Genomic DNA, 14,954 nt, shown 5'->3' on the forward strand with positions numbered 1-14,954 from the left:
TCTTTGGAGAAGCGAATTCGTTGTTTTTACCTGATCCACACGTTTCCAGACCTATGGTACTGCAATTGACTTAATAGAACATTACAACACAGTACAGGCACTTTGCCCGTCAATGTTGCACCGACCTGTGAAACCAATCTGAAGCACAGTGGTTAGCACTGCTGCCTCACAACGCCAGAGACCCGGGTTCAATTCCCGCCTCAGGCAACTGACTGTGTGGAGTTTGCACGTTCTCCCCGTGTCTGCGTGGGTTTCCTCCAGATGCTCCGGTTTCCTCCCACAGTCCAAAGATGTGCAGGTCAGGTGAATTGGCCATGCTAAATTGCCCGTAGTGTTAGGTAAGGGGTAAATGTAGGGGTATGGGTGGGTTGCGCTTCGGCGGGGCGGTGTGGACTTGTTGGGCCGAAGGGCCTGTTTCCACATTGTAATCTAATCTAATCTAATCTAACCGACACTAACCCACTCTCGTCTATATGTCTATGCAATGACCATTTAAATGCCCTTAAAGTTGGCGAGTCTACTACGGTCGCAGGGAGTGCATTCCACGCCCCTACTACTCTGAGTAAAGAAACCACCTCTGACATCTGTCCTATATTTATCATCCCTCTATTTAAAGCTATGTCCCTTCGTGCTAGCCATCGCCATCCGAGGAAAAAGGCTCTCTCTGTCCAAAATATCTAACCCTCTGATTACCTTGTATCTTAACCTTGGAAATGATCTAGCAAGCCACTGCATTTGAGGAAAGTTTAGCGAGGCCAGCATTACCTGTTTATTCTGTGACCCCTGGATGAAAATGTTGCTGGCAAATAGGGTGTGTGGAGGTTGTGTCCAGTGCAATCAGCCTCCAACAAAGTAGCAATTACACCATATAATGGCTAAAACTCATTTGGGACTGAGTGTTGTGCCTGGGGGAGGGGTGGATTGCAAGTTTCTCTGGGGCATAAACACCATCTTAGAACTGTTCCAAAAGTGTCTTGGCATGATAGGGGTAGTATTAGTGCGACAAGAGGGTGCTCCAGTGTAGCCACAGAGTATTGGGTGAGTACAATCAGAGCACTAGCTTCATCCTAAATAAGCTTGAGATTGCAGTCCGGTCTTCAGAACCTTCAACAAAGCCTGGCCAGTTGTTGAGTTCCTGATGAGCATGGTTTGGTAGTTCTCACGACTGCATGGGAGTCTCTCCAGATGCTGAGTTCTCTCAGTAAACAACTTTTGATTTTAATGTTCCAGTTATGGCTCAGCCTGGTTATCAAAATGCTCAAGAGTATGACCTGAAATTAATTCAGTTATCATTCTTTTTGTAGAAGGACAAAACTTGCCTGAACTATAAGCAGTCTTTTACCTTGTATCATCAATCAACTCCTGACCGGGATACCCTTATTAACTACCCATGATCTGCTTTCTATTTAACAAGTGACTACATTGTTAAGGCACATTAACTGCATCACCTTTTGGGGTTGCAAAAGGCTATGTATAAATGCTAGTCTTACCTCTGGTCTCACTCAGTTCCTTTTTCTGGACCCCTTTAGAATTGCAGATCTGATTTATAGAAGATGCTCCAAATACAAATAAAGGAAAATAAATTGTTTTATATCCATTGTTTGGCCCACTTGACTTTCCAGTTGATGGCCAGTTTGAAGAATGCAGGCTGTTAATTGCTGTTGGCTTAAATTCCTGATAGGATTGAAAACTGTATTGGACATTTCTCACATTTCATATGTTGAAATTTTGTGTGGTGTGCTGCTGTAGGCCCAAGATTATATCCTGCAGTAGTGTGCTACCAGTCTACAACTATATACTGGGACTGCAGTATGCTGTGGGTCAGGGACTGTATTGTGATGGTGTCCTGTAGTTGACTCCACTTCTGGCTGTGGTGTTTACCTGCCTTGGATAATGTTTTTTTTTTCTGGATTATCTCCCTTGCAGGTGAGAAGCCATACAAGTGCTCATGGGAAGGTTGTGAGTGGCGTTTTGCACGGAGTGATGAGCTCACCCGACATTATCGGAAACATACGGGGGCAAAGCCGTTCAAGTGTAACCACTGTGACAGGTGAGGAGGCACCACACCAACCTGTCTACTTCGTCATGTAGTGGGGGGAAGCAAAGGTTAAGAGTCAGGGTGTGAGGAAGCATGGTGCAGGGCATCGTTAAGGCAATCAATGTATAAGACTTTCAAATCTAGGCCTCGATAGCTGCTCCCTAATTGGCACCTTACTCCAGCTCCATGTTTTAGAACTGATCCTACTCCCCTAGTTGTGTCCAAAACCAGTTGTCGACATTCTAACCAGTTTGCAATAGAATTCAATGTTGAATTCATTCGGATCTAATCTGGTCAACAAAATAAAAATATTTTCTCTTAAAATTCATTTTTGTTCAACACTTGTATGGTTATTGAGAATTAAGAAAGATTGTTTAAATATATAAAGGCAAGTAAGACACTATAGTAAGCCATTCAGTCTCTTGAGCCTGCTCTGCCATTTAATATGATGGTGGCTAGTCTGATTTTGAATGAGAAGGATATTCAAAACTTTTCCAATTTGATCTGGAGGGGTCTTTTCACTTGTTCTCATGATCTCCTGATTGAAATAGGAACAGCAAGTAGGTTGTTTGGCTCCTCAAGTCTGCGCTGCTGTTCAATAAGATACGGTTGATTTATTTGTGGTCTTAACTCTACTGTTCCCCATTAGCGTCAGCTCCTCTGTTAGTCAAGAATCTGTCTAATTCGGTCTTGAATATATTCACTGACCCTCCACTGCTTTCTGAGGAAGAGAAATCCCCAGATTAATAAACTTCAAAAGAAGTCTCCCCTTATCAGTGTTTTTAATGGAGGCTACAGCAGAATGAAAATAGGGAAGATAATTCTGGTGACCTTTAGGGACAGAGTGGTCAGTACCAGGTGGTCATATGATGTAAGTTCCAGGAATATGGTTGCCCAGAGTAGATAACTGAATACCCCTCTTCTCTCAAGACCAGCGAAGAGAATCTTGGTGTTGAAATGGTGATAAACCTCTGAGGCCTTTGACCAGTTCCACGTCAGCTGTTGGCCTCAGTGTGGGAGAAGCTGATTGGCCACCTCCAGTTAACACACTGGATGGGTCAGTTTCTTTCTTTCAAACCCTTCCTGTCCTTTGGACCAGGCATGTGTTTCTGAAACTGGTTCTGTTTAATCCTGCCTTTCTGCTGGAGAACTTGCAAGTTATCTTCAGGAGCGGCTGCCTTGCAGCCTATCAAATGCAGCCTATTGGCTGGACCCATCAGAAAGGTACCAGTGCACCTCAAACCTCATGTTTAATCCAGAGAGCCAAGCAGGAGATGCAGTTGGATCTCTCCTCCCTGCCCCTGCCCAAATCCTGTGTGCTGTACATAACCCAAAGAGTAAACAAGATGCAGTAAATAAGCCGACAGCACATTACTAGAGCATCACTGAGCAGTATTTTTATTACCCTGGCAGCTATCCCAACTCTGACACCTTGGAGCCTACCAGTGGCATCATGCCAGAAAGTCAGCTGGCCAATAGCTGTGCTGTCATACTGGGACCAGAATACTCCTTTATGCCACCCTTCATTGTCTGGCTTCCCATCATTGGCTTGGTCTCTGTCTGAATATTGCCAAATATATATATATATATCCATTTTCCATTACTTGCTCTCAATCATTTTTTCTCTTTTTCTCCTGCTGATTCTTTCATGTGTTCTGAATATCACTACTTTGTCTGCCGTCCTCTTCCTCTTCCACTTCCCCTTCTCTAATTCATTGCCTCTCTCTCTCTCTCTCTCTCTCTCTCTCTCTCTCTCTCTCTCTCTTTCACACAGTTTGTATTAGTCTCTTTGCTGCCTCTACAGATCTAACCACTACCTGTGGGGCTGTTAATGCACGGGTGCGATTATGAATAATTTATTGACTCTTCTCATCTTGTGCTGTCATTTATTTCCCATTAGTCGAGTTCAGTTAATGAAGCCGTGAGCACAGCCCTGAACTGGCAGGCTGCATTGTGTGGCGTGAGCTCCCTGCCGACAACTGTGCAGCCTGTCATTAATTCGGTCTAATAACTTAATCGGGTGTTGAGGTGGCACACGAGGCCAAGCTGAGGGAAGGGGAGGAGTGTGTGAGAGATTGGAGAGGAGGCGCTCTGATCAGATGTCCCGCTGACTGCTTGACTGCAGTCAGCATGCCAGCTGGTGAGAAGCCATATCCACACCTGCTCATGGTGCCATCTGCTGAACAGATCGCTACCCACCTGCCACTTTGACCCATCAGATCCACTGTGTCTTGTCTCTCCCTGCCTGTCTCTATCTCTCTCTGTCTCTTTCACTGTTCTCACAAGCCTTCCATCCTCTTGCTCTCTATTACTCTTTCTCACTCCCACGTGCCACACTTACTACTTTTTTCTTTTGTCTGCTCTCTCACTCCCTGCTCCCTCGTCATTTTTCTCTCGCAGTTTCTCTATATCTCTTATCCTTTCTCTCTGCTTCACTCGTTCTTGCGCGCTCATACTGGGGAATCTTTGTTTAATTGGGTCAAGTTGACATGTTTCCACTTCTGATCACCTAGTGCTATCTGGTAGAAATAATGAGCTTATGAACGTTGACGGAGGAGAACCTTGGCCCCCTCTCTACTCTTTCTACTGTATTCAATCTTTTTCTGTACATTTTCTTGCTTTTTAGCTCCCTCTGTTGCATCTCTCACTTTTGTCTTATTTCCCATGTCACTAAATCTCTCTAAAGTGATCACTCCACTCTATTGTTCACGGTTGAAATGAGTGTACCAACTGAGTCTGACCTTGTTCTTAGCTGGTGGCCTCTTCACGTGATCTCTTGACCAACTGTAATATTTCACTCAGAATCCCCTGGCTAAACCTCATGGACACTGTGGACAGTGAAGCAAAATACCTTTGGTCACATGATTGTAATCTTCCTTTACAGAGGCATAAGCTTGCATTTTGAGAGTGCCTTTCACAACTGTATGACATCCCAAGACATTCTTCAGTTGAAATCTGCTAAAGTAGAAGAAAGGTCCTATAGTGTAGTAATCATTGGTTCTGTTCAAAAGCAGCTCTAGTCCTGCTCCTCAGCTCTTTTCCATCGTCCTGCAATACTTTCTCTTAAAATTTCCTACTGAAAACTGCAGTTGAATTTGTCTCCTCCACGCATCGGACAGTGCATCCCAGATCCTGACCACATGCTATGTTTTTCATCATGATACAGTTGCTTCTTTTGCCAGTCATACAATATTTGTTGTCCTCTGGTTCTCAACCCTTCTGCCAATGGGAACATGTTTCTTTACCTGCGCTGTATAGATGCCTCATGAGTTTGAATACTATTGTCAAATCTCTCAATTTTCTCTAAAGGGAACAGCCCCTAATTCTCCAATCTAGTCACATGACAAAAATCCCTCATTCCAGAGTTCTCATAAACTTGCTCTGGGCCCTCCCAAATGCCGCTGTGACCTTCATAAAGTGTTTTGCCCAGAGTTGAACACAATATGAGACTGAACCTGTGTTTTACAATGGTTTATTATAAAATTCTTGCTATTAAATTTTAATCCTCTATAAGGCCTGGGATCTCATGCCTTTTTCCTGTCTTTTGCAAATTGCTCCATCACCTTCAATGATCTGCTTACATTTACCTGGAGGATTCAATCTCTGATTCTGTACACTCCTTAACCCCTTGTAGCATTGTATCTTGAATGTACCCCTAATTGTCGTCACTTTAAAGACGGTCCTCTTGCAGGCAAAACTGTAGTAGATCAATCTCTAGTTCCCTTTTACCTGGGCAGGACCATTCTCATTCCATTGAAACTGGCACTCTTCAAATTAAGTATTTTTACCCTGGAGTACTGCTGGCTCCTTTCCAAAAATAATTTAAACCTCCTGTTACCATGATTACTGATCCCGAAATGTTCCCCTATCGATGTTGAACCCCATTAGCTTGACTTATTTTTCAGACCCAATTTGAGCAAGGCTTCCCTTGCTGGACTGGAAACAGAGTGGACTAGTGGGTGCTAATCATGTCGTTTTTAAAAGCCAATTCTCTATATTTACCTCAACACCATGTTTCCCCTTCGCTATCTGTGCCTGCAGTTCACCAATATTACTAACACACATTTTGTGTATTTACATAGACTTTAGCCTAATTATGATACAACTGCATTCCCTCTTATTCTGACCCCACCTAATATTTTACTATTTTGTACTGTATCTGTCTCATTTAATTCTTTCTGCAACTTCTTTCATCTTTCTGGGTTTTTTAGCTTGGTGACCCTGTCCGTTCTCGTGGATTGCACCACAAAGACATTGGTCTTGTTCCAGTTGAGGAGCACCCTCCAAAACCTGGTCCCAATGTCAAGGAATCCTAACATCTGTGCACTTCCTCAGTATTGCTTTGGGTGTGCAGTGTATTTTTGACAAAAGCACTGCTAACTGAGCGTGCTGACATTGAATTACACTGACATTCTTTGGAGCATATAAACTGCATGATGTTCTGGTCAGCCCACCTGCTTACTGAGGTTATGAAGAGCTTTGTGTAAAGCCTAGGAGCACATCTTCATTGGGAGACACCGTGTGAGTGGTGACCATGAAGGACTTCACAATCATCAATGACGTGAAAAAGATTTATGCAGCTAATTATGTGAAAAGTAAATTGGGAAAGCTTGACAAAGGGTCAACAGGTTCATACCAGCAAATGGCAAATCTAATATTGATTTTATCTCAAGGTGTGACGAAACTTGGAGTGAATTTCCAGTTAGGGCAGTAAAGATGGCACCCATTTAAATAATTGGTTACTATAAGGGAAAGTGTGGCCCTATGATGGGAGCTGAGTAATTTTATATTCTCTACCATTTGAAAGAGTGAGTGGTGATCTTGCTTGACAGGGTGGGCACCAGGGTTGTTTCTGTTGACTGGAGAATCTAATGCACAATGGTACAGTCTTGGGATAAGGGACCAATCATTTATGACTGAGATGAAAAATTTCTTTACTCAACGGATGCACTTCTTTGGAATTCTCTACCCCAAAGGGTTGTGGATGCTCCCATTGTATATATTGAAGGATGAGAGACAGAAATTTGATCTTTCAGGGAGTCAAGGTGTATGGCAGCAGATAGGTAAATGAAACTGAGACCGAAGGTCAGCCATGATCATATTGAATGATGGAGCAAGCTCAATAGGTCCTATTTCTTGTGAGAACCTTAGAATCTTTCAAGAATGGGATTGGAGACTAGGAAAAAGGGGTGAATAATGTGTCAAATGACATTCCTCACCAGTACATACCTTGAAATGTGTTATGATTGTGAGTCTTGTATAAAGGAAGGATTCTTGCAAATCTGTTTCATTACCTGTTGGTGTGCTGCAGAGGCCTCTTCAATTATTCTTAATACCTGTATTCTCCAAAGTACCTCATCATTGTTCAATCAGATAGGATGCTAGGAGCATGTCCAAACTAGACCATGTCCAGATTTGCATTTGACCTTCAGTGCATATCTGTTAGATACATTGGGAATATTAAACTAAATTCCTGCTCCTGAGCATTGACTCAGGCTAATGGTTTGTGGCTTGGACACAAATTGTGAAACTTAATCTTCCCTTCACCTTCTCCCTTGCCAATTAGATCCAAATTCTGTGTAACAGATTCAGGAAGAGTTCCTGATGATCCCATCTTTGAGTTAGATACTGCTGGGTATTGGACAATGAGGGCAGGATCACAATTTGACTCTTCTTCATTGAGGCACACTGGCTTAGGCTGTGGTAAGTGGCATCTGATACTCGTGGAGCTATCTCCAATCAGGCAAGTGAGAGAGAGGCCCTTGTGAGGCCAAACTATGAGCAAATGAATTATGAGTAGAAATAAGCTGTTTGGCCCCTTGAACCTACTCTGCCATTCAGTGAGATTATAACTCATCTGTGTTTGTTCCCACCCACCCCAAATGACCTTTGATTCCTTTGCCTTAAAAATATTCAGTGACTCAGCTTCTGTTGCCTTTTGAGGCACAGAGGTCATGTAATAAAATTGTCTCCAACTTGCTCTTCACTTCTAACTCAATTGGGGGAATTGCGATGGTGACGTTACACTTTATACAATATTTTCCCGAGTCCAGGGTTCTGCATTCCTCCCATCACTGAAGGCTGCAAGGTTGGAATTGGGTTTCTGTCACGTGCAGTTTTTGCTAATATTTACAAATTTACATTTACAATATTTACAAAACTTTACAAGAAGCAATCATGGGAAAGAATTCCTTGGTTGTGGGAGAGGGAGAAAAGGTTTGCGTTTTTGCTGGATAGAGAAGAGGGTGACGCTTTCTCTGTAGACCTGGATACTTGAATAAGATATTGACACCCTGACATGGTTAGGCTGTTTTAACTTTTAACGGGATCAATTTTCTTTCTCTCACTGTTTGCAGGTGTTTTTCCCGATCTGATCACCTCGCTCTTCACATGAAGAGACATGTTTGAGAAGATACCGAACTCTACACAACACCATGACATGACTGTTAGCGGGGAAATGACCTGTTCCTCAAGAACACAGACATGTGGTCAACTTGTTGCCATGTTGCAGTGAGCATGTGTGCATACATGTTTGCGCGCGCACACACACACTATAGTTGTATACACACCCACACACACTCTATATCTTGGTTATGCCTTATCCAGTCTATCGGTCAGTTAGACACTGCCAAATGATTACTGATTTCAATCGCATTTGGATTTCTGTTGCCATGGAAACCAAAGGGGATTACAAACTTGAGACCACCTTCCAAGCCTTCACAGTGAGAACAGTTGGTCTACTCGCAAACCAATTGGCCTTCCAGTCGTGGATGTCCAGCTCCCGTCGGGGATCATCTCCACATTGTCAGTGTTCTGCTGTTCAGACAATAGGTGTTTGGGGAAGGACACATCGAGACCACCTACAAGGAGAAGGAAATGGTGGTTACAACCCAGTTCTGCGTTTCTGTCATGTGTAACCTGGTTATCGTCAGGTGTGGCCAATGCCAACCCATCGTGGGCCTTTTCAGCACTTGCAGCCGAGTGGGATTTCCTTTAACGCAGGAGAAGCACGCCTGCTCCTCAGTTGAAGAGGACACCCAGTGTAGTGAAGTTTGAACAATACAAACAAACGGTTGCTGATGGCGTCCTGTTCATTTTCGCTTGTATACCCAATGCCTGTCCCCACACACTGCACATTTGGAAGGATCAATGGCTGCTGGCACCATTCTGGGCTAATCCAAATACAGCCGCAGCTAGGCTTGTGGGAATGGGCTGAATCACCCCCCTCCCCTTCAAATGTGCTCCTCCCAAATCTTTGCATTGAACTGGTCTGAAATAGATGTGAATTAACTAATTTATAAATGGTTTGCTTGGACCTTGCCCACCGCAGACTGACTGCACAGACTTGGTCAATGTTGTGGGGTTGGGGGCAGGGTGGATGGGTGGGTGGGCAGTGGTTATGTTGGGATGTGAGGGCATGAAAGGGAGGAGAGGGTAGGTGCGGGATTTATTTTACCGAAAAGGCTGATGGGAGGCTTGCACCTTCACATCAGCTCAACTATAAACATTTGGTTTGTAAATGGCGATTTCTAATTGACCCTCCATGTAGATTGAGGGCCTATTGTAATTGTAACTAGGTGAATTTAGTTTAAAGTTGGTGAAATCGCTCTTCTCCCAGTCAGATATTCATGTGTTCTTCCCAGCTGCCAAGCTACAATATGATTCTGAGCTTTTGAGGTACACACGGGTTGACACAGTCAAATCACTTTATCGGCCTTTTTACCCCCTTTCTCTCTCTCTCTCTTGCTTTGGAGGAAGTCTTTTTACTCGCCTCGTTGTCTAGCTAATGCCAAGGAGTGCCAAGCTAAGTCGCCCTCCAGCTGACTGCCTTGTCTTCTCTTAACGCACTGTTCCTGGCCAGTGAGACAAACCAAAGATTGGGACAGACATTTGATAATGAAGAGCACCAGTTCTCTCACTCTCTCTTGCTCTCTTTCGCTGTCTCTCACTGTCTCTTCCTTTTTAAAAGATAATTTATTTAACTCAAGTATTTTCGCAGTCACACAACACAGTTCAGTCATTCCACTCGTGTCCGCTGGTAGTTTAGTAAGATTGTTTCATGCTGAGTTCTGATGGCTGGAAGGACCCGTCAGATCTGCCACCTCCTATAGACTTCTGCTGGACTGACTTTCTCAGCTTGACTTTCAACTTCCTTTTTCTGTTTTGATGCCTGATTGAGGCCTTTCAATGTTTGACCCACCCTTGGCCATTACAAAATTCTGACTTGTGCACTTCTATGCAACTTCTTGTAGAGTTGATCCTGATGCCATTGCATTGAAGGTGCAGTGTTCTGGTCACCTGAGAACATGGGAAAGGTGACTCGTTGAAAGAAGCCTGATAATTTGCATATCTGAGGTTCAAACCTGTATGAGAGTTAGACCGTGGACAACTTGTGTATCTGTGGCAAATCTAGTCAACTACATGGCCTGCTTTTCCAGTCTAGTTTCCACGGTCTCTTCTCAAATGGTTCAATAGGCCCTGTATCTCTGAGAAAGGTGTTCTACAGCTGGAAATTGATAGGACAAGTATATGAAATTTCACACTTCCTTCCAATGAATTGAGAGAGAGCATTGAGCAGGCAAGCATCTTATTTATGGCTTAAACTAGAAGAAGGGTTCCTAGAGTTGGCAGCTTTTAAAGCAAGGAATAGAGAAATTTGATGCTGAGGAGGGGGGGAGATGGGTGAAGTTGAAGGAAAAGAGAATGTCTTGAAGCGAGTAAGATTTAATAAGCAACTTATTTTACATGAGATAGTCTTGTCTCTCCAAATTGCACAAGTCTTTAAGAATAAACCTACTTTCCAGCAGTAGCTGTACGTGGACACCAGATGACCACCTGTGAGCTCTGTCATTACTGACCAGTTTACCCTTTTGCCCCAAATGAACTTGCCACTGATTCATTATATTGACAGCATGGGGTACATTACTGGCAGTTTACCAGGGACCCAGAAGGGAAAATCAACTCAACCCAACGTGGTACACACTCTCAGTCCAAGTGGTGAACATACGACCAGGTTCTGATGCATTGAGAATTGTGCCTTATGTAGATGCTTGCCCTTGCCTCTGTTGTGCTGGCTGCTGCCCCATATCCTTTGAAGCATCGATCTACATGGCGCCACATGACTTTCACTTTGTTCTCCAATCAGCTCTTCTGATGCACTCCAGCATTCTCATCCTGGTCAGTTAGTTTGACACTACAGTGCCTGTCAAACAGTTGAGAATGCACCTGGTTGATTTACCATTACTAATCCTTTGCAGCATAGTCTGTTCTCAGTCTCATATCTTTTTGTTTGGGGATGGGGTGAGTGGGGGATAGTTGGGGGGGTGGGGGAGTCCTTTGGTGAAAATGACGCTGACAATTTTTTAAAATTACACTCTGCTAGCTCAGTGGTGACTTGTAACTAGCTGAATAAATCCATACAGGCTAGTTTTATATATATATATATAAAATATATATTGTTTTGAAAGTATCACTGTTTCAGATGAACAATGGTTAGAACTGTTTCATTGGCATTCTAAGTGATCTGAGAATCAGAACTCCAATGTTTATAATATTGTATAGATTGAATATTTATTCTCTCTCTCTCTCTCTCACATTATCTCTGTCCTGCTGTGTTTTTTTCTTTATTTTTTCCCTGCCATGTTCTGCCAAAATAGCATTAACATATTGCCCAAGATAAAGCTGGGATTAAAAAAAAACATGTCCTTAATGTGTCCTTGAAGAAATTACTGAAAGGTTTTGTGTTGGAGCTGATTCGCAGATGCTGCTAGTTTGAAGTCACGGGATGAATAGGGATGTCTGGTCCACATCCTGTCATGTTGTAACCTCACTCCTCCCTCTTGCAGTTTTCTAATCATTCATAAACTTTTTTTTTGGATGGTCTATCCTGATCATGTTTGAACTGACTGATCAATGCACTTCACTCTTACTATGCCCTTCTAGTTGGATTGTTTGATTGGATAACTCTTATCAAAATAGCTCAAGCCAAAGTCTATTGTCACTATAAAATGCCCACTCAAGTGGTAGGGTTTAGGTTTCCCATGCCAAACCACCCATACACCATATTTGGAATGTTTTTCTTCTTGTGCATTACCAGTCAGTTCAGTTGGTGTGAATTCAGACATTGGTGTTCAATGAAGTTTATGTGCCCAGAGCGCCAATTTCTAGTGCACAATACCAACAAAATGAAGACACAAACATAGAAATGGGCACTGCCATTATAGGAGACAGAACACCTAAAATGTCTGAATATAGATGTTGTGAATTGGCTACCAGGAATGTGCATTTTGAATTTTTTACAACAAATGTTTTTTGGGGATGGAGTTGAGAAGGGAGATTGATAATCATTCTAAGGATGTACATTTGTGTTACTTTGGTTTTCCTAATTGAGGAAAAAATGTTTCATTGTGGTAATACTAATTGTGCCAGAGCATCATTTCCCTCTTACTATGGCTGAGGGCTGGGCTATTCACTGCCAATATCTCATTAATAGAGAAGTACCAATATTTTCCGCATTCTGCCTGCATCACTTAATATTCCAGTCATTAGCAAACTCTGTCTTCCATGTCTGCTCTGCGTCTCATTATTTAGTCTTTCTTGGTCATTGATCTTGAATTGAATCCAGTGTGACTCTGCAAGGCATGAAGAGGGGAAGAGATCATTCCATCATGTCATTCACCTCTTCTAATGCCAGTGCTGCTGCCCGCAAAGCATGTATCATACCAACAAAACCTGTTTGTAAAAACTTCCTAAGTTCCTTCAACACTTGGACTGGTCTCTGCCTCTCTGCCATTTTTAGGCTCTCTCACATAGTTTACGGTAGTCTGAGTGATGGGAGAGGCTAGGAAGATTTCAGGTTGTTGTAGGATTTGCACTGTTGAGGAGCATTTGTTCTGCCTCGGCTCCCGCTCTACAGTTTGACCATCATGACATACTTAACCTCCAGGTCAGCAGTCTTTCAACAGCATTGAGTCACGTGCTGCCCATGTAGCAAGATGCTCGGTATGAACAACTCAATGTCTAATGATAGCTGCATGCCTGGCCTTCAAAAAGAAATGAATCCCAAGGTAATGGTGGCACTATTGAGCTCATCACTGCGCAAGTGCGCACTGCAAAAGCAATGGGATTTAGACTTGATTGCAATTTCCAGTTCCTAGGTCTGCCTTCTACTGGAGAATTAACTTGGGTTGAATGAAAAGACAACTGGTCTTCCATGTATTTGAATCTCCAGCTAGCAGTATCATTGAATGCGACAATTTTGATTGCCCAGTCTGGTTCAGTTTTTTTTCTCACCCCAGAAATCCCACCTGAAACTGCTCTGCTTTCGTTCTCCTGACACACCATTCTCACCATATGCTGCTGTTCCATACCACTCAAAGGCTGGTGCCCAGACTCTAGAGGGAATTCCATTTCTTGTGGGAGACGGGTGGCAGAAAGGTAGCTAGTCTCCCCCATTTCCCCAGGGAGACGTGGTACAGCCTTTTGTTAGTGGCCAGAGTAACGGTCAGAGGGAGTGTAAGGCCAATGGAGAAACCATTGCACTAACAACAGGGGTGAAGGAGTAGACTTTAGTGACTAATAATCACAGTTTGCACATATTATGTTGGTGTATAAAAACTAATGCAACACCCCACCTGTATTTAGTCTCAAATTTCTCCAATTTAGACTGTGACACCAAGTGTACTGTAACCATGGAGACCCTATTGCTGACAGCCTTACTTCTAGAATGCTGAAATAGAAATCTTCAAGGCCAGCATGCTTCATTAGCACCAAAGGGATCAAATGCACCCCATGTCTTTCTGCTTTTTTTACTGTTTTATTTTTCTGGTCTGGGATAGGGGTCTGTTCTATACAGGGTATGTACACCAATCTGACCCCTCCTCTTCTCTACACCCCCCCCCCCCCCCCCCCCCACCACCACCACCAACACCAAATCTACCATGTTTTCTGCTCCTCTGTAATGTTTTGTTTTTGAATTTTTTTTATGTTGAAGAGGTAGGATCCAGGAAGAGGGGCATTGGTTTGGACATCTGATCACCTGACCTCTGATTCGGCAGGGTTACTTTAAAATGCAGCATTTAGGTGTGTAGAAGAGAATATAAATGATCCTTTTCCAGACTGCTTATGACTGTGGCCAATTGATTTGTTCATCATTCCTGAAGACTCCAGGACAGTCCTGGAGGTATGACCACCCTTTGAATATGATAACCCTTTCACAATGGAGATTATCTTTTGTGCACATTCTGCTTGTTTTCATAGGTAACCTTCCTCTATTGTAACATATTCCTGTCCCCGTCCCCCCCCACCCCCCCAACCAATGTAGCAGTGGAGATAATATATTTTGAAAGGGAAGGGGGCAATGTAAAAATTCAGTTTTGGGGTTTATTTTGCAAATCTCTTTGTCATGACTGGGATGAATCCTGCTTATTAGCCCCACGAAATCTGCTACCCTCTGCCCAAATTCTTGTGAATCGGGGCCTGCTTTCTAAGCACGTTCTCTCAGTTGCTGATTGAAGTCGTCCACACTTGTAAACCTGTCTTGCAACAATTTACTTCTGAATTCGATTCTTTTTAAACATGTGCAAGTTCTGTTAGCCAGCCCTGGGCCTCCAAAAGAACTAGGGATAGAAAACTGCTCGGTTTGCCAGGAAGTTTAATAGGGCCCAGATGATGTGTGATGGTTTAAAGGGAGATGGAGATATTGGGGATCCACATCCAGCTTTGTTAGGTCCAAGCTCTATTGATTGTGTACTGAATGAGGAAGGTGCCATTTCTCAGAGTTCCATACACTTGCCCCTGAAAATCTTTGGTGTTTTATTTTCTTTCTCCTTACCTGTTTTGTTCTTTTCCGTTCTGCTGTTTTACTTTTACTGTACAAAGAGTCTTAAGAGAAAACATTCTTTGTATTATATGATGG

At 43.1% G+C, this 14,954-nt stretch overlaps 1 protein-coding gene across 1 annotated transcript in view; it reads left to right on the forward strand.

Moving 5' to 3' along the window:
* Window positions 1-11,327, forward strand: part of LOC122551431 (Krueppel-like factor 7) — a 79,527-nt gene extending 68,200 nt beyond the window's left edge. The window contains exons 3-4 of the mRNA XM_043693329.1: window positions 1,927-2,050; window positions 8,395-11,327. Of these exons, the coding sequence (XP_043549264.1) occupies window positions 1,927-2,050; window positions 8,395-8,446 (176 nt within the window). The 3' untranslated portion in view covers window positions 8,447-11,327. The remainder of the gene's footprint in view (window positions 1-1,926; window positions 2,051-8,394) is intronic.
* Window positions 11,328-14,954: the final 3,627 nt, after the last annotated feature.

The sequence above is a fragment of the Chiloscyllium plagiosum genome, chromosome 7, assembly GCF_004010195.1.
Source record: "Chiloscyllium plagiosum isolate BGI_BamShark_2017 chromosome 7, ASM401019v2, whole genome shotgun sequence".
Lineage (NCBI taxonomy): Eukaryota > Metazoa > Chordata > Chondrichthyes > Orectolobiformes > Hemiscylliidae > Chiloscyllium > Chiloscyllium plagiosum.